Source organism: Anomalospiza imberbis, chromosome 3 (genome assembly GCF_031753505.1).
Source record: "Anomalospiza imberbis isolate Cuckoo-Finch-1a 21T00152 chromosome 3, ASM3175350v1, whole genome shotgun sequence".
Taxonomy (NCBI): domain Eukaryota; kingdom Metazoa; phylum Chordata; class Aves; order Passeriformes; family Viduidae; genus Anomalospiza; species Anomalospiza imberbis.
Genome location: NC_089683.1, coordinates 37,169,286 through 37,196,027, shown reverse-complemented (window position 1 = coordinate 37,196,027; position 26,742 = coordinate 37,169,286). Strand labels below are relative to the sequence as shown.

The following is a 26,742-nucleotide window of genomic DNA, read 5'->3' as shown; positions in this document are numbered from 1 at the left end:
TCATAAACGGTGATCTTCCTAACTCAGTTTGAAATGATCCATGAATAGATGCCCTGTCTGATCCAGAAAGAGCAATGCTTTGTCCCTTTGGCCATGCAGGGGGTATTGCTAGGGAGCCTCCGCAGGCTGTGAATGGAGGTGAATTTGGTCAGCTGCATCTTTTTTCTTATCACAGAAAGGATAATCATAGAATATCCTGAGCTGAAAGGGATCCACAATGATTTTTGAGATCATCCTAGTGATGAATGAGTCTCAGTGAGAAGGGCCCTATTTCAGGTCACAAGCCAATTGCATTGTATATGGCATTGAGAATGTGTTTGCATTTAGAATAAATAACATCATCCTAGAAAACTTTGAGATGTACACCTAAAAAACCTTATTATGCTATTTATACTGTTCATTTTGAAAGCATAATCTATTCAGGTATGTTTGTGACATAAAATTTTGTAAGTTTTATTTCTTTTTATATTACCTTCATTTTCCTGGTGCTGCAGGTTATGAGAAGTATGATATGAGACGTATTTGTGACATAAGTTCATTTCCCTTGAAAGGTCTCTGATAACATGGTTGCTTGAGAGAGCAGTGGTGAGAGTTGATGACTTAGAGTTCAAATCACTTAGTTAAGCATATTTATTATACAGGCTGCTCACATTCCTCAGCACCTTGCAGAATATTCCCCACAGGTGGCATTTGTTGTACATATACTAGGTTTTTTTTTTTTTTTATGTTAATCCTGTCGCTATGTCCTTCAAACACTGAGTTTGAGTCAGTTTTTTGGTGTAGGTTTCATTTTTGTGAGTCTCTACCCTGTACAGTCAACTGACACACCTGGGTCACTCTCCCACTGAGGTTGTGCTGGACAGGAATCTTTGGCTCTGCTCTGCCTGCAGTTATCTGCCAGATACAGTAGCTGCTGTTTTGTTCTTGTTCTGTGCTTGCTGGACCGGTGCATCGCTCAGTCCAATTCTGCGTGGGTGAAGTTGAATGAGATGAAAAAAGGACTGGTTACTGTCACCGATGGGACATTTCAGCTATGGCAAATGTACAGAGAACAAGCGGAGAAATTGTTTAAAGGAAATTAGGACTTTGAAAAGTCCAAAGTCAAACAGTTTCCCAATTAGAAATTTAAAACAAGGCCTAATGTTTGTTTTCAGCAACCTGTTAATGGTTTGTCTGCTTCTGGAATTTAAATCCTGACCTAAGCCACCATTGGTTTCATGGAACCATAAAATAATTAAGAATCATACAAGCAGAGTTGTTTAGGTTGAAAAGTACCTTCAGGATCATCAAGTCCAACTGCTAACCCAGCACTGGCAAGTCTACCACTAAGCCATATCCCTAAGTGCCACAACTACATGGCTTTTAAAAGTGGCTGGGGTCCCCACACGTCCAGGAGTGGGGGCCCAACCACTTCCCTGGACAGCCTGTTCAATGCTTGACAATTCCTTTCTGAGAAGAAATTTTTCCTAATGTCCAATATAAATCTCTCCTGGAGCAACTTGAGGTCACTTCCTCTGATCTTGTCCCTTGGGAGAAGAGACCAACCCCCAGCTGGCTACAGCCTCCTTTCAGGCAGTTGTGGAAAGCAGTAAGGTCCTCCCTGAGCCTTCTTTTCTCTAGGCTAAACAAACCCAGCTCCATCAGCTGCTCCTCTCCAGACTTGTGCTCCAGACCTCTCACCAGTTTCATTGCCCTTCTCTGGACATGCTCCAGCACTTCAATGTCCTTCTTGTGGTGAGAGGCCCAAACCTGAACACAGGATGTGAGGTGTGGCTTCACCAGTGCAGAGTACAGATGGATGATTGCTGCCTTAGTCCCGTTGGCCGCACTTTCAGCATGGGAAGCAGGACCCTGGCTCCTGGGAGGGCGATGAGCACTTCTGGTCCTTTTTCGCAGGCTCTGCTGCACTTGTTTGCAGGAAGCCCCGCTGTCACTTGGGCCCAGGATGATGCCACCGCAGAGGTGCCCATAAACCCCTGAGGCTGTTTCAAGGGGAACAGTTTCTCCATCACTGTTAGTAATGGATTTTCATCCAGTTTATGTCATGATGTTTGCATTGCTCTGGCACCAGGAGCTAGAGCTGCGCATTCATTTAATTTACCTCAGGGTAGTTGCTACTGATTTGGTTCAAACCTGGTGTTGCTGCCTGCATGCTGAGTCAATCTCAGTTACACCAGTTCCTTGAAGGATTGACTATTCCAGTGTGGTTTTCTGCCTCATGTCCTTCCAGTTTAACTGTCTTAGTCTGTTTAATGGTGCCAGAAGGCCACATATTTGCTCTCTGTGAAGCCTCAAACAGTAGATGCATGCTTTTAAATAGTTAAATAAATGTTAATTATGATTCACAAATAGTTTTTCCCCAACTATTAAGTAATATCAAATACTGAATTTTTCAGTCAGTAATTGTTTTTCCAGCTGCTGAATGGGACCAAGTATTCAATATTTTTACAGAGTTATTTTTGCAGCTGCTTGGCTGCTTTAAGCATAAAAGTCCTATGTTATTTTGTAGGGCTTGACAGCCTTGGATGCACAGTGGGCACAAAAAGCCTGTGGTGGGAGTGGAATGATTACAGTGTTCTGATGCACCTTGGTTAGCTGTGGATAGTTTGGGCTGCATCCAGATAAGCTGAAAATAGCATATTGGGCACTTTCAAAAGTTTGTGGTTTTGCAACATTTTCTCACAAAAATGTGAAGTCTTTTTCTTTCTCACCATGTGAGTTATTACACATGTGGAAATTAGTTATTTTTTCCTTTTCAAGATCTTGGGACAGTCTGTGAGGGATTCAGCCAGTGTGAATTATTTCATTAAATAGTGGTTTGACTTGTTGCACCTCCTTGCAAATAGTATAATACCAAAGGATTTTGTCTTAGAAGTGCATATTATGTGCTTTACACAGAAAGATCTTAAAAAAATGTTAAAATATCAATTAAGGCACAAGTCATGATGATAGTGAAAGAGTCATTGTTTTCACCTACTGTGACGGCTATCCTGGCAGTGAGCACATGGCTCACATTTTCCCAGTGATTCATTAGCAAGCCAGTAAAACATCCTAGGCAGTCTGATGCTGTGGCTTACTGGTAGCTGTTCTTCAGATGATTGCTCATGTTGACATGATGCATAGCAGTGTCAGAACATTCACTTTGGAACTTACCTTTTTTGTGCATTTCTTTTCTCTGGTGTTCCCACCAGATCTGCTTTGCTGCCTCACAGCACTGGTGTTCGCATAAGCAGTTGCTGTAACTCTGTGAAGCTACGAAGAAGGATCTCCTTCTCAATATTGCTGGTGTTTTTTTTTGAAGCCACAGTCATGAGCACAGGGTGCACAAGACACAACACTGAGTGCTAGGGAGAGGACGCCTAGCACTGAGCACTAGGGAGAGGATCATGTTGGTAGGGGAGGAGACCAAACTGTGAAGGGTAAATTTTGTTTGATGTTCAGTTGTGTTGGTTTTTTAAGCCAAAACAGAAAAGAAGCAGGATCAAAAGCCTTCACAAAGCAGAAGTGTGAGTGTAATGAAACGTAGTGACTAGACAAAAAAAAAAAAAAAGTTAATTGTAAAACCGACCAAACTTAAATTTCAAAGCCCCAGAAGAAGAGGTGATCTGTCAGCCACCCAGCTTTGACTGGCACCCAACTGGAACTCATGGTCTGGGTTCAGTTCCCTGCCTCAGTCACAGGTTTCCTGTGTGTTCTCAGGCAACCTCCTTCATCTGCCCCATGACTGACTTCCTCATTTGTGCAGTGATCATCTTCCTCACGTTCATTGTGAGGACAAAGCCTACTGATATTGCTGAAAGATGTGGATGTTGCGATGGAGAAAGCCACCCTGGAGACTAGAGCAAAAGGGGTCTGCTTCCTCACAGGACAGTCACCCATGCTGCTTGCATTTCTGTGTTAAAGAGTAAAGGACATTATTTCCAGATCTCAAAAGGGTTGATTTTTTTTTCTTTCCAAGTCTTTCAGGCCTATTTTTTTTTTTTTTTGTGGAGTTTGGCTGCCCTGGTGCAGCAGCAGGCATTTGGAATATTCCCTGTCTCTCAACTTGCTCCTTTCAGTCTGTCTGCTTATGGCTTTGAATCACTCCTGTCTGCTCAATATACACGCCCAGCACAACCCAAGGGGATCAGAAACACTGCTTCTGTCATCTCCCAACTTACGTGGAGATCTTCTAACATGTAAATATGGTTGTTTGTAAGAAAAAAACTGAAGAGTGCTTGAGGCTGGTTGCAGGGGTACTAAAAGTGAGTCTAGCAGCTGAGGAAGGTGGTGCGAGCCAGTGGAATGTCACACTCATGGACTCCTGCCAAGATGTGCACTGGCACAGTGTGGCTGCTAAGGATGCCCACATAGCTCATCACCACCACTGGCCTTCAGCCCCTCTGCTCCTCCACTCAGACACTGATAAGCAAAAATATTCATTTAAGGGGTTTTTATATACTCTCACTCAGTGCTGATGGTAATTCTGAGTAAGGAATCAGAAATGACAAGTCACACGCCTTTTGATGTGCCCTTTTATCTCCTTTGGGTTGGTAGTTAAACTTTTAAGTGTGAGGACTTCTCAGAACATGAAAACCAATGTCTTGTTCCTTCCAAGGCTGGTCATCTCAGAGTCCCTTGCCATGAGAAAACACGGATGGTTTTAGATGCAGTGCTGTCAACACTAGATGTCCTCTCTGTGCCTACAGTGCTTGTCCCTTTTCTCAGCTGGTGAAACTGGAAATTCAGTCTGCTTGCAGCTCTAAAGGACTAGTGCCTGAAAACACAGCAACTTCTTAGTTGTCCATTGCGGTTTCAACCCCTCGCCCAAGCTACAAATAATTAGTTATTGAGCTAATTTAGTTTTATACAGAAGTGATCTTCATCTTGCAAATCAGGAAGACTATTTAATGCAGTGTAATTGACTTCAGCTGTAAGATTCAATGCACTTATCTAGGGTTGCAGTTCAATAAAATCTAATTGTGCTGAGAGCAACAGGAATTACAGAAACACCTGGGGATTGTTTTGTACCTTTCCTGTGAACAAGGTGTGCTGAATGTCTTCTGATCCTTATGGTTTGGGTTATGCTGCTGCTTGACCTGCCCATTGGTGGGAACAGCTTAAGGTGACACCAGCTGGTGCGGGGAGGTGAAGCCAAGCAGGTGAAATGATGAGTGGCCTTCTTCAGTGAGGTCTCTGTGTGCCTGGCCGGAGTCAGGCTGGGGGAGCAGGAAGTAAGCAATGTCTGGTTTCATTATGATGGTGATGATAAGAGGATCCATGAGGTATGTGAGATTAAAAGCCCTATAATATTGCAGGCAAAGTTATCCACAGAGGACGAGGCCTGAAATCAGCTCAGTGCCTAAAAATTCTTTTCACTTACCTCACACAGTGTAGAAATAAATCAGGGAAAACAGTTATTTATTCTGTATATCCTCTCACTATTTACCAAGTAGGAAGCTGTGTAAAGCCAATTGCTACATGGAAACATTCGCTGACCATCATGCATTGGCTCTATGACTGTGTGATGCAATGGTAGAGAGCTTTTTTCCCCAAGTATTAATGAGCTTTTCATCAGCCCCTCATAATAAATGGGAAGGCATTAGATTTAATTTTTCACTTGCAGAGCTTCAGGCAAAAGTACAGACTTTTTAGTGGGATGAGGACACTGGCACAGGTAGTGAGTAATTTGGGATTATGGCGGAGCAGATGGTGTGGCAAGTGTCCTTGAGACACATGAGATGCAAACTTTGTTATTCTCTTGTAGAGAGACATCCCAAACATCAGTCTTTGGTCCAAACATAAAGTTATGTAATTAGGAGTGCTTACCTAACACCATGGTTATTTTCTCCATTATTTCTCCCAGTTATTAATTATCCTGTTGCAAGCAGGAAAGGAAAAATGTGCTTTCAGACTAAAGTAACAGATTTGGCTGGTTCCAGTACTGTGACTTCATGAGCAATAAAATATATAATATTGCTTGCTACAGCACATGCTGTACTAATCATTCTCTGTGCAACTGCCTACTTTTTATATCATTTTAAGCAAATGCTATGAGGAGTAATAAAACAAGATAATAATGGCAGAATGGGTGGGTTTCATCATGCAAGTTAAAAACAAAACAAAAAAGACCTCCATCTCCAAAAGCCATAAGAAATGTAGAAAGAGGCTCTTTTTGCCTGACATAGTTAACCTGTAATTATTGAGTGCAGAGAACATCTTTCTTAAAGGAACAAGCAGTGAGAATGACTCAGGCAGGACATCCCTGAAGCTGCTGCAGTCACATTTTAAGAGCAGAGACGAGAGATTGGAAAGAAAATAATTTTCTTTTCTGGTTATGGAGTTGGCTTTGCTTGTGGCGTAATGATTGCTGGTTTCTTACTACTGCTGTGGGTGATCGTTAACTGGGATGGTGAAAATACTGCTGTTAAACTTCTGTATTCAGATGGCATGAAACTGAAGAAGAAATTCATATCATGCCTAAGGTTTCAGTTGAGTTGAGCTGTCAGGGAGAACTAGATAGACATTTGAACACAGTCTTTGCTGTTTTGGTTAACTTTATGAGGTGATAAACCCTATTTCGCTTTGTTTCCCACACCTTTATTTTTTAATTGGGACATTCAAGAGTTGGTGCAAAATTAAATTAAAAGCAAATACAGGGGCACTTCAAAATGTGTCCACTATGCATGCATCAAAGTATTAATGTAAGCTTGGGCACGACCTGCTGGTATGCAGCAGCAGACAGCAAATGGTTTGTTAGTATTGGCAATGCTCTCACAAAGCCAAATACAATTCTTACGTTTGCTGGCTTGACAGTCCAAAGTGCTTTTCATTCCTATCCAGTTTTTTTCTGCTTCCTCCGTCTTCATATTGTCACCCTTGAACCTTAGAATAGTAAAATGAACTTCAAAGAGTTTATGAAAGTTACAGTTGAAAACGTGTTATCTTAGGACAGGCAGATGAAACCAGTGCTAAGTTCAGTCTCATCTCAAATCTGGCCAAAACCATGTTTCAGCTGCATTTGGGGAGTGTTGCAGTCCATTCCTCTCTAAAATACCTGAAGCTGATAAAAGTGTTGTTCAGAAAAATACAAGATTCCCCAAGATGTTGCAAGGTTGATGATACTCATTGGATTCTGTGCTGAGCAGAGCTAAATCTATATGCTTCTGGACATTATTTCTCAAACACAATTGAGATTTCGTCTTGTTTAGTATTGACTTAGGTTTGTTTCATAAGTGTAGCCATGCAGTAATTTCTTGCTTCAAAGAAATTATTTGCCTGAAGATTTTTTTAAAGCAAAACTTTCATTTAAATCTAATTCCACTCCATTCAAAAGAGTACAATTTTTGCAGATATGTCTGATATTAGTTCTGTGTTCAACTATCTACCACAGTTAGGGAAATAAAATCTAACATCATCTTCAGCCAGTAGATAATTTTCTTTTCCCTTTTTATGTCATTTGTTTTATCATTTCTTCTCCTCCACAGGTTTGGATTTTGTTTATCTTCTTGTTTTAACATCTGGTGTTGTATTACTCTCAGTACCCAGTGTTTAGATGGGTCCTCCTCCATCTTCTGCAAAGCATACCAAGGTTCTTCTCCTGTCTCATGCCTTGTATTTAAGAATTAGTGGCATGATGTGTAATCCATGAGTTACTGATACATGCTGAGAGTTGTGCTTCCAGCAGTGCTGGTGATATACTCCAGGTACTGGTAGGTGCTCAGTGTGCAGCACTGGGCTGGAGTTACTGCCAGATGAAATACAAAAATTCAGCATCATATCTGCAACATGGTTCCAGTGGAGTAGTTTAGGTCTAAGGGTAAAAGCTAATATAGACATGGCAATTAATTTCTCACCCCTCCAAGGGCATTAAGATCATGTATACACTATTATTAAAACTACTGAATGTTTCCAGTACTGTCCCCTTAATCTATAAATTATTGGTCCATTTAACAGAGCTCTGCATACAGCCCCAGCTAAAACACCTAGCTGGTACCCATTGATCCTGGTCCTCCTGCCACAGTCATCTCCTCTTCATTTACTTGCCAATGGAGTAGCCTGCTCTTTCTGTTATAGTCTCACATTGTTTCTCTAATTGGCTTCTTCTTTCTTTTGTTGTAATGATTTTGCTACTCCCAGGCAGATTCTCTGGCGGAGAACTCACAGTATGGCAGTCTAACATCACCCTTATCCTAGTAGTAGCAGCCACTCTGTTTTGTGTCACCTTGTCTTTAGAAAACACCACTAGAGGCAGTTGCAACCCCACTTGATCTTCCCCTGTGTAGAAGATGTGAAAATACCTAATGAATCATTCTGGGGAGGTGTGACCTGCGGGATGCAGACGCGTGGGAGTGTTTATTTGTTGCAAGCATTAGAAGGGGAATCACTCCGTTATCTGAGTACCCATGTCAAAAGGTGGGAAATCAGCAGGCTCTGAAGTTTCACTATACCTTGATTCTACTCCTATCTGTCTCTTCCTGGAAGACAGTTAATTTTGGAATCGCACACAAAGAGGAGAAAAGCAGCATGTAAATTCTCAGGATTTCCTTTGGGGAAGAGATCCCGCAGGGGAAGGAGGGAACTCTTTTAATAATCTTTGCAGCCTTTAATCCCAAGAAAGTGAAATAAAATCAGCGCTTCCACTGAGAGTTGGCAGCGTATTTTTTTCTGTAACAAGACCAGTTCTTTGAGCACAGTCTGATTAAGACGGTATCGAGTTGATTGAGGAGAGCAAAATCTGGTTTTGACAGATGTTTCCCATGATCTGAAGAATACAAACACTCCTGCAAGATGACAGACGGCTTGTTTACATAAGAAATAGTTTTTTTTTAATTAAAAAAACCCAACAAAAACATACAAACACAAAGCAACATTTGGATCAGTCATTCTGATCAAGGCAGCGTCAATTATTACGCTGAAAAGGGAACTGATGACTCAACTTAGGCATAGCGCTGCGGCGATCTCCGATTTTCAGTTTCATAACAGATTCTTTTCAGGAATGCTTTTCATTCATACCTGATGTTTAAATGTGTCTCTAGGAGCGTGTATCACTTTGTGATGGGGATGTGAAACACTGGTGTCAGTGTGCTCCGAGTGGTTGGGCAGAATTTGGGAGGCATTCCTGTACCTTGGTGGGATGCCCAGTGGGAGAAGGGTCCTCTGACACATCACATTGAGCACTCATACCTGCACATCGCCACTGTTGTTACCATGGTAAATTTTATAGATAAGTTCACATCAGTAAAATTGAAAAGCACTTTGATTCAGAAAGTGAAATGTTTTGATGAGATTCCATGCTTAGTAATTCCAGCGAGTGCGCTTGTTAAAGCAGGTGAGTCAGAAATGGAAATGCAAAGCATTTCTCTGAACGGTGGCCGGAAATTAGCTTTGAAAACTGAAACACAGCCCCAGCCGCAGTTTTATCTATTTACCTAACAATTTTAGATCTGTGAAAATCCCTTTGTCTTTGGGATACTTTTCGATTCCTCTGTTGTAGTGCTGGTGCAATCCTTAAGCTGGATAATCAGCCAGGACTGTGAGGACTATCTTGGTATGTCTGACTTTTTTGGTTTAAAAAATTGAGTGTTGTGTTAGCAGTTTCATTGCCTCTGGTGCTGTCATATTCTGTCATGGTTTGCAGTGCAAATTGGTGGAAATATCAGTCAGGATGGGATGCTGTAGTATTTGAGTTAATGTAACACTGAGGAAGAAAACCAGGGGAATTGAGTGGAGTCACTCAGCTGCTTATTACCCAATGCGTAATTGTGTGTGTAGCTATATATATATATATATATATAGGTGTTTATGTATGTATATATAGCACATGGGGCTATCTGACTGTTCTGGCACAAAATCTCCTCGGTTTGGGACTGGCTGCTACCCAGCTTAGTATGGAGGGGCTTCAGTGGTCACAAGCCCCTCTGTCAGGACATAGCCCTCCATCTGTAGGGAAAGGGCAGAAGAGGGTCATGAGTGTTTTCATGTTAGGAGTGGTTGTCTTGCAGTGAAAAATCTTAAAAATCAGCATATTGAGTGATAGAAAGCAGCATTCTTTTCCTCATCCTGCACCTATCTTCTCTACTGACATCTTGGTAACTCTTGGTTATCCTTGCTGGAAGCTTTGAACTTGTCACTCAGCCTTAGACAGAGTAGGGGCTGACTGCTTTTCTGGCAGCTGTAGTGTGGTCTGAGGCTCATCAATGTAAATCATGGTGGAGGAGGACAAAGTAATAGATGTGTTTAAAGGACTAGCAATTCCCACGGCAAGGCTGGTAAAGCAGAGCTCATTTCAAAGAGAAGGCGGTTTGGTGATTTTTCTTAATTACTGTTTACCTAAATAAATAAATAATGCATATTCATGGCTTTAACTAGAGTAAGTTGTGTTTAAATGTTTACCTCTCCCGAGGATAGTTATTAAGGGTGGGGTGTGGGGTGCAGCAATTAATAATAAAACATTTAGATGAGATTACAGAATGTTCTGATTGGAATAGTAAACATTATGCTAGAAATAAAAGCAAATAAACAAAGCTGTCTTGAATTAAAAAAAAATACTATACTATCTGAAGAATCATGCTGAACAGAAGCAATTGGGGTGAAGGGGCCATACCCTTGGAGTTCTTCAATGTCACAGGGAGGCTTCTCCAGTCTAAAAAGCATCCCTGTGGAAGAAAGCCCCTCATTTCCTGTCTGAAAAAAAGATAATACAAATATTGCTGTCCACACAGGTAAGTGTGGTAGATATAACACCTGTCAGTGCCACTTTGAGGCTGGGGTCCATTGATTCTTTAACCATGCAATGGAGAGTATTTCACCTGCTTATATCAGTAGTAAATAAAACCTTCATTGGCATTGTGAACCTCCTCCCTCCTCATTTTGCCATTCCTTTGAATGAAATTCTTTGCTCAGCTGAGAGTTTGAAATTTGGACTCATCCTTTCATATCTTGTGGCTGTGGTTCCTTATCTGGTTAATCAGATCAAAGAGAGCTAGTGATGTGTTCAAAGATTCTTGTGACAGCTGTGTACCATTAGGCTGAATGATTAAAAAACCCCCATAACTGTAGTTTAGCACAGTAAATGCAGATTGGTCTTTCAGTTTAACATACAGTTGCAGGCAAACTGAGCCTTTTATCAAAGATCTGCTACTTTAACTCTATGCAGAAAAAGCTGGTTTGCCCTGAGCCCCATCTGCTTCCAGCTGTTTTGGGTCAGCAGAGGAGTGTGATCGAGCAATGGGTGTATCTGTCCTGTTGCACTAGGGGATTAAAAAGAAAACGGGATGGGCAGAAAGTAGGTAGGGAGCACCAAGGTAGCCTGTGGTGCTCCCATTAGCCTCAAAGCCCCTTGTGCAGCTGGGGTGGGCTGTCTTTTCTCATCGAGCTGTCCCTTTGCAAGCTGCTGTCCTTTCTGGGCTGTTTTCTAACTTGGGCATCTTTTGGGCATGAAGGCTTCCAGACCCCCTCATCTAGACCAAATTGGTCCCCTCTAAAGTAGCTTCACAGGTGCTAGGATGCTTGCTGGCACCTAGCACACCTGGCGTGCCGCTGGCATGTCTCCTGGACTCCCTATCATCTAGAAACCAAAAAGCGGCTTCTCTTTGACTGGAAGTGCAGTCTGACTGCTAGCTGTGGTGGAGTCTTTGCTCGTGTCAATCACTAGGGCAAGTCCCTGGCTGTTCTCTGAAACAGAGCAAGACGTCGAGGAACAAGCACTGGCGGGTGGGCTGTTTTGTTCCCAGCACAGGCGGAGGGAATGTGCCATTGACTTTGGTGCTTGTGAGGCATCTTCGCAGCTATTTTCTTCTGGCTGATAGATTTCCCACAACCACATTTTGCTTCTCACTTCAATGGATAAACTTTCTCCATGACCCATCTGCCTGCTCTGCAGGATCTGTGAGTGGTGTCTGTATCCCAGAAGACAAGGATGTTAATAGTGGCACAAGGTGTCCTGTTGGTCCGTCTCCCCTGTAGCAGAGGGGGTGTGGTTTTATAAACATGATGCATTTTTCCCATTGGAAGAATCATTCTGAGCTACAGATAAGATTTCTCTGGAGCAGAAATACCCATTTCCATCTTCACCTTTTTTTTCCTAAGGGTTTCTGGGAGTTCCAGCTGCATGCCTTCTGGCAAAGCCAGCAGCAGCAAGGCTGCCAGAGCCTCATGCAGGGTTTTGCAGGTTGAGAACATGTTGCACACACGGAGTGTACAGCACAGTAAACCTGATATCAGCTCGCAACTAATTATCTCTGTATAAAAATTCCCCTGCTCGCCGTTTTGCCGTTAGAGGCTCGCTGGTAAGATTTATGACTCTGGCTAGAATGAAGTACCATTTCCTTTTTCTCAGCATTACTGTGCGTGGCCTCTCTGGCTTTTCTTGTTAAAAAGACCTGAGTTCACCCAAGAGGGAACATATTTTTGAACCTCTTTCCCATCACCATTCTCCCTTTCTCTTTTTTATATTTTTAACAACCACTGAAGATCACCCACAAAACAATTTCATGTCTTTTGACTTTCCCCTGCTTGGAGTGAGGATGGAGACAGAGAAGTTAAGAGGCAGCTCCTTCATGGGAGATGGAGCATTTCAGCCCTACCACAGTTTTCACAGGCAAGATGTGTACATCCATCAACATGGGCTCCCTCTTCATAGTTTGGTGAGCAACTATTGCATCCAGGATTTATATGAGCTAAAGGATAATTTCCTCACTTCATGCTGTAACATGGGGGACCACCTGTGCAGCTGGAGAAAAACTGTTTCTCCTGTCCTTATGTTGCACTCATATGTCCTCATTTGACAGGATGATGAAAATGAGACCACTGGCTGAACTTTCTGAACTTGCAAATGTATGGCTGGCTTCATCCTAAATCACCTTAAAATAAATTTGTGTGACATTGTAAGGCAGTTGGGTTTTTTTCCTGAGTGCAAAGGGAAAAAAGGGAGCAATGTTGAGCTGCTGCCATCTCTTCCCAGTTGTTTTTAGATGTAGTTATTTTTGTATTAGAGCTTGGAGGAAAACCGGTAGAGATGCCAGATAAACCTCCCCAAAACAAACATTTGTGTTAATACTTAAATATTGTTCATCTTTCACAGCATTCACTTATCTGTTTCCCACATGCTGAACCTTATGGGAAATTTTTGTTCGACTGGCCTGTTCATTCTGTATGTTAACTGTTTTCTCAATTAGCAATTTTTAAAAGAAATCAACAGTAAAAGTCTGACTGTGATAATCATTCAACATGGGAACATCTTTTTGGTATGGCAGGGGTGTGGGTTTGGGGGTCACATGTGTTGGGTCAGGAGTTCTGGAGCATTAACCTAGTGAGCTGTGTCATTTCATGATGACCTGGGAAGCATTCTTATCCGAGACAACCAGTGCTGGTTAGTCCAGTATCATCTTCCAAACATGCTAGGCTAAGGGGCAGCAGTTTCATCCTCATCACTGAACTATCTCATTTTCTCCTGTTCACACGTGTGTTAACCACAATTTCCAGCCTTTAAGGGGAAATAAGCTAGGTATCTGAATTTTCATCAGATCTGACACAAAGTATTAGGTTGTGGCTTTTGCTGTCTATTGGTTTTACTGCATAGGACATAAATATTCAGCTCGCGTCATCAGATAAGGTTGCTGGGGAGGGGGTTTTTTCTCACAGAATATATTAAGTTTCCTTTCACACCTAGCCATTCTTTCATGAGTCATAACCCCAAGATAAAATATTTTCGATGGTGGCTTTAAATCAAGTATATTCCAACAAGAAAATCACTCAGATTTTACATAAAAAGATTTACAAGTTCCTGTGGCAGTACTCTTGAACTGCAGCCTTTTGTCTTCTAGCCACAGACCTAACTACAACCAGAGGATGAGGAAGGGTGGAAAATTCCCCTGTGCACACTCCCCAGCTTCTCTGAAGGTTTTCTGTTTAAGCCTGGTTGGTTTTGTTAGGTGTAGCTAGTGAAAGTCCAATTTTCAGACTCTGGAGCACTCCAGGGCAGCAGCAGCTGCCTTCCCCTGCAGCCAGTCAGCCAGCAATGGTTGTCTTGAAGGTTCTCCTGGTGACTTCAGTCACAGTTTCTAGCTAGAGTGGTTCCTCACATAGTTTTGTTATTATCTGAGGGAATCACTCCATCTCATCTCCTCTTGACTGTTGACACAGTTCACCCAGATAGGGACGCACTGCAGAGCTGGTCCTCCCAGCCCTGGGATGGGTGGGTACCTCCCTGTTTGTGGTCCACACCTCCTTGGTTGTGTTGGTTTTCTGCATCTCACCTCTGGACACTGGAAAAGAAGCTGCTGTGCCTTTCTGACTCCTGTTTTGGCTGCCCCTGGTTAAACAGTGCATGTGGGAGCAAGCAGGAGCGATAGATGAGCATGTTCTTTCCCTTTGGAAGAATTACACAGGTTATTAGGAGGAAATTAGGTGCACTGAGGGTGAAGCAGACCATGTCTCTTTTGTGACATAGGTATTGATATCATCCTGGGTTTAATTTACAGATTTCAGGGAAAGATCATGCATTAGATGTCAGGAGCACTGAAATGCCTTCTCAGCCTCAGGCGGCCCTTCAAGCTACAAATGTTCCAATGAAGCTATTTCAACCAGAAAGAAATGACACGCAAAACATAAGGAAAACATGTTTGCTGATCTGTGATGGTATTGCATGTACCAGAGCAGGATCCTTGACTTCACTGGGATCAATTTGTGTAAGTAGCATCATTGCTACTTACATATTTGTGTAAGTAGCATCATTGCAGTCCACCAGGTGAGGCACTGCTTAAGAAAACACCAGCTCTGTTTGCACACCTGTGCTCACCTCTCCTGGCTCACAGGTGCCCAGCGTTCCTTAAATATTTTTTCCTCCTGTCCACATCTGAGAGAAGCTCACCAACTGGTCTCCTTGTGTGGGTCATTTTACTTAGCCCTCATTTTACCCACCTATGCTGAACATCAGGATAAACAACCCGCTGTGTATTTGTTGAATTTGTGTATTTCTTGCTCACTTCCCTCATGGCCCACCCAGCATCTCCAGTTTTCTTGAGCATGACTGCACAATTTTCTGTGTCTGAAACATCTTTCATGATAAGTGGAGTAATACCCAGGTACATTCATCATGCCCTTCTCAATTCACCTTTCTTGGTTTGTTTGTTGCAAACAGAAGAACTTGCCAGTTTTCCTCCTTTTAAGCATTAAAGCCCTGTTAAAAACAAAACCTCTCCTTTGAACACTCTCTCTGTATAACAGAAATCCAAATTGGAAGGCGTTTTATTGAAGCAAAAGGTTTTTCAACTTCATGCATTCTTCTGCCAGTTAGAGTGTCTGGTGTGTCTTCCTTTACATTTGCATTCCTCATTGCTAATTTCAGCTGCCAGGTAATACTGGAAGCCATCAGAAATGGGGAGAAAAAAGGTAACCTGGTTCAAAAATGTACAAAAGGTTGTTAAATAATATAAGTTTTTTTAAAAGTCCATTTGGACTTTTAAAATATTACAAAGTCCAGTTGGAAGTATTGTTAATTTTCTAGATTTCTTTTAAAGCTCTTAAGGCAGATGCTTCTTTTGAGAATAAATATAAGGTTTTCTTGCAACCTCCAAGACTGCAGGAGCTGGTTCTTCAAGCTGGTGTAGGACAGTGATTTTGTGGCCTCTTATGACCCTGCTAACTGATGGCCCACATGTGCAGGTCTGTGCTGAGAGTTGAGACCTTGATGTGAGCAAGCCTTGGAGCAGAGAGTACATCTTATCCTGCCTAAGATCCAGCTCTTCCTAATGCTGCAAACCTGGCTGATAAGCCTGTTCAACTGCTGAAGTTCCTCTTCAGTAGGTGCACCGTTGGCTCTTCATATGAGCTCAGTTTTTGTGTATTCCTCTAAGTTTGCAGCTGTAGTAACAGCTTTGCCTTTTATAATTTGTCTGTTTCAGGAAAAGTCTTTTGTCAGATGGAAAGCATGAAGAAGCCCTCGTGCTGAGCATAGGCAGGGGTTAAGTTTCATTCTACCCTAAGCTGACCCCTGGGCAGAGAGATTCCTGCTTTAGTCTTTTAGATCATGTGTAAAACCTGATGCTGGCTGGATCATCCTGCATAGGGCAAGAATATCTGGGGAACATGGGGAGAGGTATGGAGTGAGACATTTGCAGAAGGGAATGAAATGTTTGGGATGCAGCCTCATGCTTTCTACAGCAGTGAACATCAATCAGACCTTCTCAGAAAAGCTTCAGTGGTACTGAAAGTCTGCTTCCCACCCCCACCCTCCGTGCCCCCTTTTTTTCTCTTGTTTCTCTATTCCCAACTTCTGTTCATTCTCTTTTTCTACTGATATGCCGTGGCATGTGCAATTTTTGCTCGGGAAACAAAGTTATCCTTGAAAATTCAGAGACTTCCCTGGTTTTAGTCCTTTGGCCATTGAGTAAGTAGCAGTTATTTTTGTTCTACCAGTAATTTATGACTGAACGGATTTGGAGTTTATATTTTTAGGTTTATAGGCAATTTAAATAATGTATATTTGTGACCATAAATATTTGGTACTCTTACAGTCTGTCAGTGAATGTTATGCCCAATTGGAAAAAAACTCTATAAACTGAAGAAACACAAGCATTGTGTTCCTAGCACAGCCTCATAATTCTTTTCAAGTACCTAATTAGGTAATCCTTAAAGGTAGCAAGAGTTTGAGCATCTGTTGGTAAACCATCTAGAAAGGTGCCATCCAGAGGAAATAACTTGCTTTCCATAAATGAACCAATTTTCCACAAGACTTGGAGTAAAATGCAGTAGGATCACTGCTCAGGAAATGTTGAACTTTTTTTAACAGGAACAGCATACTTAGAAAAATAACCACCAAATATCTCTCATTTGCACTGCATTTTGGTTTTATTTTTCCCTCCACTTTTTTATGGAGTCATAAACAGGCATTGGTCATAATAAATAGACATAGCAGACAGCTCTTGAGAAACCAGAATCTTTTACTGACGAGTTAATTTTGCATGTTTTTAAAAAATTAGATCTTTAAAATCTACTTTAAAAACTTTAGGGGTTTATTTTCCTCTTCCTCACCTCCCCCTTTATCTAGCTTTAGTTTGTGGTAATTCTGCAGACACAGCCTTTGCAGTGATCCTGTGAAGACGGATATATGCCACTGCTTGTACTGCTGCTGTCCCCTTCTGTTCAAAAGAAAACCACCTTCCTTTCCACTCCCAGTTGCCAACTTCACTCAAGTAAATAGTAGTTAAGCATTCCAATGTTTTTTCCAGGAAAACAGTAAAGTGTTGGGCACTGGCAACTTGAAAATCTCAACTTGAGAACCCCTGTAGCTTAAAGCTAATTGCTTCTCCTTCCACAAGTATTTCCTCCTCAACCACTTCAGAGTGTGACCGCTTCCTTGATAGATGGGGGCAGCCTTTTCCAGAGTCTGGGATTGGGATTGTGCTCACTGTGGGATCTAGGCTGTGTGGTGATGCTGGGAGTTGGCTGCTGGGGGTTTCAGCCCCCCTGCCCCCCAAGCCCCCTGGCCCCAGCTCTGCTCTCACCAGCCTTCCCCATGCCAGAGTGCCTCCCCTCCAGGGACTGAGCCCTGAGCCCCTTGCAAGAGGTGACAGCACAGCGTATTTTCTGTGGGCAGATGAGCATTTCATTCTCTCTCCGGTTTTCTTTTGACATGGACTGGCATGACAGGTAGCTTTGCTTTAGGGTGGCTGCAGGGTTACAACACACATCGCATCAACCCAGGGATACCAAATTACACTGATGGTGTTTCTTCTCTGAAGCTCGCCAGAATAAAGGAGAAACAAAGGAACAAATTTCGTTTTCCTAACCTGAATTCCTTGATAAAATCAATGCAAAGTTTTGACAAAAGCCAGTATTAATTATTATTTAAAGCCTACTAGATAAATTTGCTGGTTTTGTTATAACTCCTTTCTGATGTGGTGTGCAGTTTCATAGAACCACAGGGTGATTTAGGTTGAGCTTTAAAGCTTATCTGGTTCCAACCCATCGGCCCTGGGCAGGGACAACTATCACTAGACCAGGTTGCTCAAAGCCCAATCCAACCTTGGCCTAGAACACTTCTAGGGATGGAGCATCCACAGCTTCCTGTGCAACCTGCTGCAGTGCCTCACCACCGTCAGAGCAAAGGATTCCTTAGTATGTATGCGTAACACTGCATGTAGCTGTGGTGTGATCTGGTAGAATAATCACAGAAATGTTAGCTTATCTGTTTAGTAATTCTTTTCAGGGGCTTCATACTATACAAATAAAAGGAAAACATGGTCTTTGTAGGAAGGTATCTACAGCTTAAAGCTTTGAGGAAGTGTGAAATGGCCATAAAGTAATTGCCATGTTTGGCATAAAGATCTTCTATATAAAAGAAAAAAGATGCCCCAACATGTTTTGTAGAATCAGAAGGAAAAAACAAAGACGTGTTTGTAAAGATCCAGTGCTTGATTTTTTTTCATTCGTGCCTTTATTTTATTTTAGGTTGTTTGAACTGAGTTGCCAGAACACTGCCCTACAGAACTTTGGAGGGTCACTTCTTAATGGATTGCTGCAGCCTTTTAATTTCTCCATTGATCCTGTTCCCTGCATCGTGAGAACATTTCAGCCAGCACAAAACCTAGAAAAGTTACATGTAAGTCATGATTCCAATTCCTTTCTATTTAAAGAAAAAACGAAAGAAAAAAGGGAAAAAAAAAAAAGATCTTGGGAAGGCAAGGTAGAGGCAGTAAATATCACACTTTAGAAAAACACTGTAAAAGCTGTAATTCAACTGCAAACATTAGGTGGTGAATAAATTGTTATTGAAGTAGTTACTTGCTTTTTTAACCTAAATAGTGATTGTCATTTTGACGGCTTTTCTAAGTGTTCTGCTACTACGGTAAACCATAGTGAGAAGTACTTAAAATAGCTCTGTTCGCCCCATTGCTCTAACTGTGCTTTGTTTTTCTCTGCAACGGGCTGCATGTGTGTACACTTATCTTGGTGTTCTCTGCCAAAGCTGCACGTGCTCCACGTGAGTTTGGAGGCCATCATCTGCCCTACAAGACTGCAGGCACCCTTCTGTTTCTCCCATGATAAAATCTATATGCTTCTCCTTTCGGGTTCCTGGAGTATTTCCCTTGGAGGAGCCCTGGTGCTGCTTCATCCTTCAGCCTCCTGCTCCAAAAGGTTCTGTAAGCATCAGAACTATCTTCATTGCTACCTCCAGCTCCTTCCAGGTGGAATCAGTGCTCCACCTGACTGTAGAAGGGTAAAGAAAGTTGTGCATAGATCTACTAGGGACAGATTGAGGGAACTGCAGATCCCTTTCTAACTTCTCAGCTGGAGTAGCAGTCCTCTGTGCTTGTTGTGCTTTGATATTTCACCCAAGACGGGGAGCAGCTTATGATCTTGTGCACTTATTTCATCCCTGATCCCACGATGACTGAGTCTTCCTCTGAAACATTCCATAGCACAGCCTGGCATAGAATCAGTGGGGAGAAACAGGTTTGACCCTTTGCAGTTTGTCAGCAGTTCTAACCCTCATTCTGGTTTCTAAGGTAGAAGCAGCTTCTGGACCATTACAAGGATGGCATGGATGTGATGGTCTGTACTCTGTGGAGGGTGGGACACCCCAGAGCTGACAAGAGTGGGGAAAGGCTTGAGCACAACTTAATTTCATCAATTTTTAAAACAAAACCAAATTGCTTTGTGGTTAAGAGGTTTTTATCTTTGGAATGCTGTTATAGAGCAGCTTGGCGAGAGGAGGTAATACAAAATTGTGGTTCACAGTGTGGCATTGTGCACGTTACCAGCCTTGTTTGTTTACTGCAGTAACAAATGCATATGATGGAGTTTAGTCAGAACAGGTCAGTGAAGCAGACAACACCTTACTGGTCAGTTTTTCTTAAATGCTTACTAATACCATTTTTAATATTTGGAACTGATCTGTATGTAATACTACTTCTAAAAAAATATGAGTGTTTTGGAACCTGAGCATTTACATTAGAAATACACCTTTATTTGAAGTACTTTATTTGCTTATGTGACTTTAAAAGTTTTACTAAAAAAAAGAAAAGTCTACTGCAAAAGGAAGATTGTGTTCTTTAATGTATATGAAAATTCAGTTTTTAAAGAGAGGAATTTTTTTTTTTCTGGTGTGATAAGTATCAGCAAAAACAATGGTGAAGTCGTAGGCAGTGGAGAAAGTCTGAGTAGTAACAGAATTCACTGTCAAAGAGGCCTTACAAGGTGTGAGTTTGATTTTGTTTTCCAAAAAAGGGAGAGTGTTGCCATTTCCTTGAGGGTCTGACATTCTCTGGTGCAGTTATTAATCAAATCCCCCTCAGCAAGAATCGTCTGACAACAGGAAAATTTTGGATCTGGCTTGAAATTTGTTTTTAGTGCTTGTCTTAGGGAAGAAGACTTGAAAATATGAGTTGTAACAGCTAGGCAAGCGGAAAAAGCTTGTTTTTCATTAGTCCTACTTAGCACTATTCCCATGAGGTTTGGAAGCTTTATTCACAATTTTTTGCAGCCTTTTCTCATGATGTTTGAAAAGCTTATCATTAGGCATCTTGCAAATTCACTATTGAAAACACTTCTAGAGGAACTAACTTCAAAAATATCATCCTTGTTGGGAGACTTGAAAAAGCAGACAGAAATGGGAAAGAAAAAACCTCTCTCATTCCAATAAATGCACGGGAAGTTTTGTCTTTTTGTTGTGCAACGAATAATCAGACATCTCCTTTTCAAGGAACAAAATCGGGTCTGAGGACCAAATGAACTTGAAAATCGGTATGAGGATATAAGAGCCATCATCAAATCTTTGCCTTTCCTTTTTTATTTCTTTTCTTTCTTCTTTCTCTTTTAACTATGGTTATGTGCTCAAACTATGCATCATTTTTAAAACATGGTGTGTACTCTGGCTCCTAGAAAACCCATGCATCACCTCACAGCCTGTTGGCTGGGGTTGCACCCGTCGTGTGTGCAGATCTACACCGGCACAGGTAGACATGAGGGCAAGCTGCCCATTGCTTATTTGATTTCTCTGTTTCCCATTGTCTGGCTGTTTTTGATGACAGACTCTGCTTGCAACAATTACCTCGTTATAGCAATTTCCATAGAAAGAAGCGGACTTTCACTTGTTAATTAGTCCTGCTGGAAAGAGCAGTTGCACAAGGTTGACCCAGCTGTAACAACTGTATTCTTGTTGCTTTTCCCAGGGTGCAGTGGGATAAATAAGTATGCCTTTCCCCCCTTCCATTTATTATATTATTTCTATAATACTACTAGGATGCTGATGGATAAAATCTCTATAAAAATAGTACTTACTGATGTGTGACTTCAAAGCAGAATGTCCCTTGCTTGTTCTGACGGAGCATATTGCAAAACCCTGTTATGCTGCATGTGCCAAGGTAGTAAAGAAAAACCCTTTTCTCCAGGTTCTCTGGGAATTAATCCTGGGTAGGTTAGACTGAGTGTATTGTAATGTGGGAGTACAGCAGTCAGGGAGAAGCTGTGCTCTCTGCTGAGAGGCTCTTTCCATTTTCCATATCCCAAACAGTCACGAATGACAGAGAATGTACAGAGCTGTGTCTTGGAGCAGCTGCTGGGGCAGGGCTGCTGGCATCCGAGTGGAGACAGGTGACTATTCTTAGCAGTATCCATACTCTCACATTTCTCATTTTGTTTTAGCCTTGTGTGTTTTCCTTTAAAAGCAGCAAAAATAACGTCCCAATCAATGTCTTTCTGCATCTCATAAAAAGACCAGGTTGGTACTGCTTATCCAATGTTGTGAATTCAGCAAGGGCCTATAAGTGGTTTAAACAGGATAAAAAAATAAGGCAACCTGAAACTCAAAAATTTCTGTCCAGAAATTTTGTATTTGCTAGGTATGAGTTCTTCAGAGTATTTCAAAAAAATTTAGAAAGATTTCTTGAAATCTATGCTATGCCCATCTCTAAGCAGATGTAAATAATGTAAAATTTTAAATATGCAGATATTGGTGGTTAAATGTCTGTCACCTGCCTACCACCACAGCCTGGGAAAAATGTAAATTTTTTTTTTAATCTGTACTTAAAGGTCAGATAACAGAATTCAGAACAAAAGCAGATTTCTGAAGGCAAAATTGAATCACTTTGGACATTGACTTACCAAACACTCCTAACCATCAGTAGCAAACTCTTTTCTCAAGTGCCAAGACCATACCTGGGGACACTGACAGGTTTATCTTACTGGATGAGAGATGCGGCCATGTCTGCATTTCGTGATTTTTCTCGTACATTTTCCTGTTGTTGTGCTGTTTTCATAGGGGCGAAGGCACTTTCTTACCCATTTTATGGTACTGGCATATCAGGACTTTGTACCTCATGCCACCAGTGTGTGTGGAATGTCTTCTGCCTTGGGGACCTTCACGACCTCCCATGGCATCCGGTCCATTGACCACTGCTAGCAGCTCTGTGTCAGTCTCTTGATGTGATCAGGTGCTTCTCAGCACCATCAGTGCCGCCGTACCTCAGCCAGGCTGGTGGCCAGGGACAGCTTTCGATACAAACACATCTGTTGACTAAATATCACTTTATTTCTATGTGACAATGTGTCTGTATATATAAAAATGAAACATATATATTTATAAAAGTTTATATATGTTTATGAAACATATATATTTATATTTATATATAAAATATATATTTATATATATTATAAAACTTATATGTAAGTATACGATTTTTAAAATAAAATATGTATCTAGATGAAAATGTGTTCTGAAAGTGCTGGTGTGGCTTCAGGCAGGGTGCCTGCACATGCACACGTGTGTGGGTGGTGAGCCAGTGTCCCTTCCTGGAGGTTTCTGCCCAAGCCCCTGGTGTTGGAGGCATCCCAATCCAGGCACACGCGGTGACTGCGGGCTGTGTGGCTGGGAGGAACTCTTGTTGTGTTTAGCTGTTAAGAGCAGCAGAGGACAGCGGAGTTTGTTGCAGTGTAGTGTGCCATCTGAACCTGAATGACTCTGACACCTCTCGCCTTGCTGCCAATGACCACAGGTTGGTTTGTTTGTCACCCCAGCGGTGCCAAGGGCTGCATGGGCGCGCAGCATCATTGATCTGTTTACTCGCTGTTCCTCGCGTGGCCGCCGTGTTGTGGCAAGGACTTTTATTTTTTACTGTGGCAGGTGACAGTGCGGGTGTGTGTGTGTGTCAGCCCAAGAGACTGAGTCACAGCCCTCCCTCCGCCCAGGGCCAGCAGCACTTCCCCTTTCCCAGTGGGGTGAGATGCCAGCCCATCTCCACAGGTCATTTGCCAGCCTGTACATTGTAGTTTTTTGGTTTTTTGCAGAAAAGCCTGAGAGATGGTGGCAGCAAGACCAACTTTCTCTGTAACCCAAACCAGTGAAAAGTAAAATCCATCTCACCACATCAGTTTTGTTTTCACTGCTGGCTCAACCTCTCCTCTCCCTCTGGCAGAGCCCTGCACAGTCATTCAGTGCCCGGCTTGGGGGTGGTGTGGTTGTTAGCTCAGTGGTGTATGACCCATTTATTTTCATAACACTTAGATACCCGCGCTTCTGCATCATTCAGCACACAGGTCCTGCGACCTAAATCCTCGGCAGAAAAGTGCACACCTGATTCCAGCGGCGTGCGCGGAGAGCAGCCGTCTCTGCCCTTGCCTTGTCAGGAGCTGCAGGAAGGTGGTGTGCTTTTGGGTCTAGCAGGCAATTGATGAGCGAGGTCAGGTAAAGGTACATTTTTCTGGAGCCAGCACTTTGTCTTCGATCATGTAGTTAAGTATTGATTGCTAGCTGGTAGGACATGTTTCCTGTTACGATGTACAAAGTGTTGAGACGTAAAGGCGTCGTATTGGATTGTTTTCCTCGCTATAATAACCTGCACTTTCCGCGACAGCAAGATGATTAATGGCACGAAATTGTTCACTCTCAACATCTCCAGACATGGCATCACCCTCGTGTTGGGTCTGGTCTTAAGATGGACTTTTTTTCCTTTATTTCTTTTTTACTCAGTTAGTTGAATTCGTTTTCTGCGGGATTTCAGATGATAATTAGGTTTATGCTTGTGTTACTTTCTGTAAATGGAAAGAATCAGGCATAGGACAAACAGGAGAGTAAACTGGCATCGCAGTAGACATGAGAGTTTTAGGTATAAAATTAAACAGTAATTTGCAAGTGACTTCAAGTAAAGTGGATTTAAACACAATGAAATCATCCTTGACAGCAATTTGTTTGAAGTTCTTCTACTGTTATGAGTGTAAAGGGATTTTTTTTTTTAATTGCCAGTTTCTGGGTAGAGTATTCAGCATAATTTCTCACAGGTAAGTGAAGCATTAACTCCTTGTACCTCAGTAGTTTGGGCAGTGGGGGAAGAAACTGAGAGTTAGCGGGAAGCACCTTCTCTACTTCATCATTTGAAAATCAGTCAGTGGTCAGGTAACTTAGAGAAGGACTTTACCAGGGACACTGGTACTGGGAAAAATGTATGAAAATCCAGCAGAATCCTGGACAGTAGATAGGCACAGCATGTGAAAAGTTGTCTTCAATGTTTCACAGAATATAATGGCACTCTAGATATAAACTGGAAAAAAAGTAACAGCAACTACCTAGTTTGCATTCCTTGTTCAGATGAGCCATGAGTTTTGTGGCTTTTACATTTATATACTTTTGCTGTAGGTGTTGGAAGTGTGGGTGGCCACGAAAAAGCAGTGGTTACAATAAGATTTTCCATTTATTGCCCTTTGTGTACAACTAAAAATAAGATTCAAATGCTTCAGCATTTGTGGAGCAAGCATAATATTTCTCTGAGCTCTGATGACTGGCTTGCCTGCAGCTTCAGCTCTGTCTGGTGGGTGAGTCTCAGATTTTAATGCTTGTAAATTGGTCTGTGTTGGAAGGAGAGTCAGAGCTTACTTGTGGTGTGGTCTGGCTGTGTTAATTCATCAACTTCTTACTGGGGAAAAAAAAAAAAAGAGTAGTTAGGCTTAGTACATAAGTTAAAGGTGGTGATGAAAGAATTTTGGAAACCGAATTGTTCTGCTGCCTGGAAAAAGCAGCTTTGGAGAGGACTGAAAGATCTTTAAAGTCAAAACTTTCAAAACTTGATTGGTGTACCTTGAATTGTTGATCCAGAACTTCATCTTCTGACAAAGAAAAAGCAAAGGAGGAAAAAAAAATCTATATAAATCTGCTGAGCTTGAGAAACAAATTCTCAGGATTAACTTTTGGCAGATAAAATCTTTTTGGTTTGCTTTTTTAGGGTGACTGCTGAAATACACAATGTGATGCTTTTCCAGGTAGTAGCACTGGTTAGGAATCCGCTAAACCAGTTGCGGTATCTTGAACTACTAAATGTGTTCTGACCACATTAATTGATATGTCAGCTCGTGGCCAAGAGAAATATTAAAGAGAGATGTCAGTATATGCAGGGAAATTCGTAGCTTCATGGTGTCAGCTTTGGTGCTGTCCCAGCTTCACTCATTAAGTAGCTGTGGTATTTCCAGAGAATGAGTGTGCCTGTGTGTGTCAGGCTTCTCAGTCTGATGTCATTCTTGTGATGGATGAGAGGAGAGAACATCTATCCAAGAGCTACAGGACCCGAGGTAGAAGCTAAAAACTTGCTTTCTGCTGTGTGGCAGCTTAAGCATCACTGCTTTCTTGTCGCTTCGTGACCTTCCCAGCTTTGCCAGGCTTTGCAGGCTAGCAGAGGTGTTGGTCTTGAGAATTGCGCTTTATAAGACAATAGGTTTTCACTCTGACTAACACCACGTGGTGCAGAGGATGTGGGGTGCTGGGGACACTTAGAGGTACACGCGCTTGTTCCATGGACTAGTCATGCTGTCAGTGGTGAGTCTCTCATTAGGCAATATGAAATCCCTTTAAATAAGCTTGGTGTAGTCCTCCCTCTCCTCCTAGGAGAGCTCAGTGCCTGTCATGGCTACCCCACTTTTGCCTTTTTGCTGAAATGCTCCTTTCTGCTTTTACATCTGTGCCTGCTCATTGGACCAGCTCTTGCCTTGATGCAAAGTACAAATGGCAAGAGAGCTGATGCAGTAATCAAGACTTCAAATATTTAAGATGGGAATGGGCAAAACTTCTGCAATTATTAAGTTTCCCCCACAGTGGTTGCTGCAGGGAATTACCTCTGTTATAATCACCTGCATATCTCAGTCCTGTAGGTGCCCAGATGCTGACAAGGGGCGTAATCATTTGCTGTAATATTCTTCTGTGGAATTTTCCCTTTTTCGGTACAGTTGTAGAGGTGTTTTTTTTCTCCCCACCCACCCTTCTTTTTCTACTGCTGTGCCTGCTGCAGGTAAGTTCAAACGTGATGGCTTTGAAGATAATGACGGGAGAGAGTGCAACATGTGCGTCATGTGGCAGCGGCACTCCTGCGCCGATCGCTGCTGCTGTGCTTTCCAGCAGGATGAGACATGCTGGACTCTTCCAGGGGTATTGCCACACAGGCTATTTTTAGAGATGGCACATCGGGTGCATTGTGCAGCTATCAGTACCCACTGCTGTGCTCTTCATTTTTTTCCTTGTATGGTGATGAGGTTTTTAAGGTGTTTGTCTTTCTCTTGAACAGGTAGAAGGATCTCTTTTTGATTTAACTACTTATAGAGCTGCTCTGGGGAATCTGTGACATTATCTTTTCTGTACACAGTTTGAAGGGAACAGTCCTACATGTGGCCGCTAAATTAGGATTAGGGCAAGTGATACAAACAATGTGGTTGTGATTTTCAGCTGAAGAGCTCTAACAACCTTTTGGGTTGCAGAGCAGAACTGCTACCTTGGGAAAACCC

General features: G+C 42.1%; 1 protein-coding gene across 11 annotated transcripts in view; it reads left to right on the top strand.

Moving 5' to 3' along the window:
* BACH2 (BTB domain and CNC homolog 2) overlaps positions 1 to 26,742 on the top strand; it is a 187,616-nt gene that overhangs the window by 86,041 nt on the left and 74,833 nt on the right. For 10 of the 11 annotated variants that reach the window (XM_068184041.1, XM_068184046.1, XM_068184040.1 and 7 more), the window contains one exon: positions 18,433 to 18,583. Coding sequence is in view for 2 of the 11 variants with exons in the window: in XM_068184038.1 (XP_068040139.1) it covers positions 18,433 to 18,583 (151 nt within the window). In the remaining 9 variants the exon portion in view is untranslated. Of the gene's footprint in view, positions 1 to 18,089; positions 18,239 to 18,432; positions 18,584 to 26,742 lie in introns of those variants that run through there. The other variant, XM_068184039.1, reaches the window with a different exon arrangement.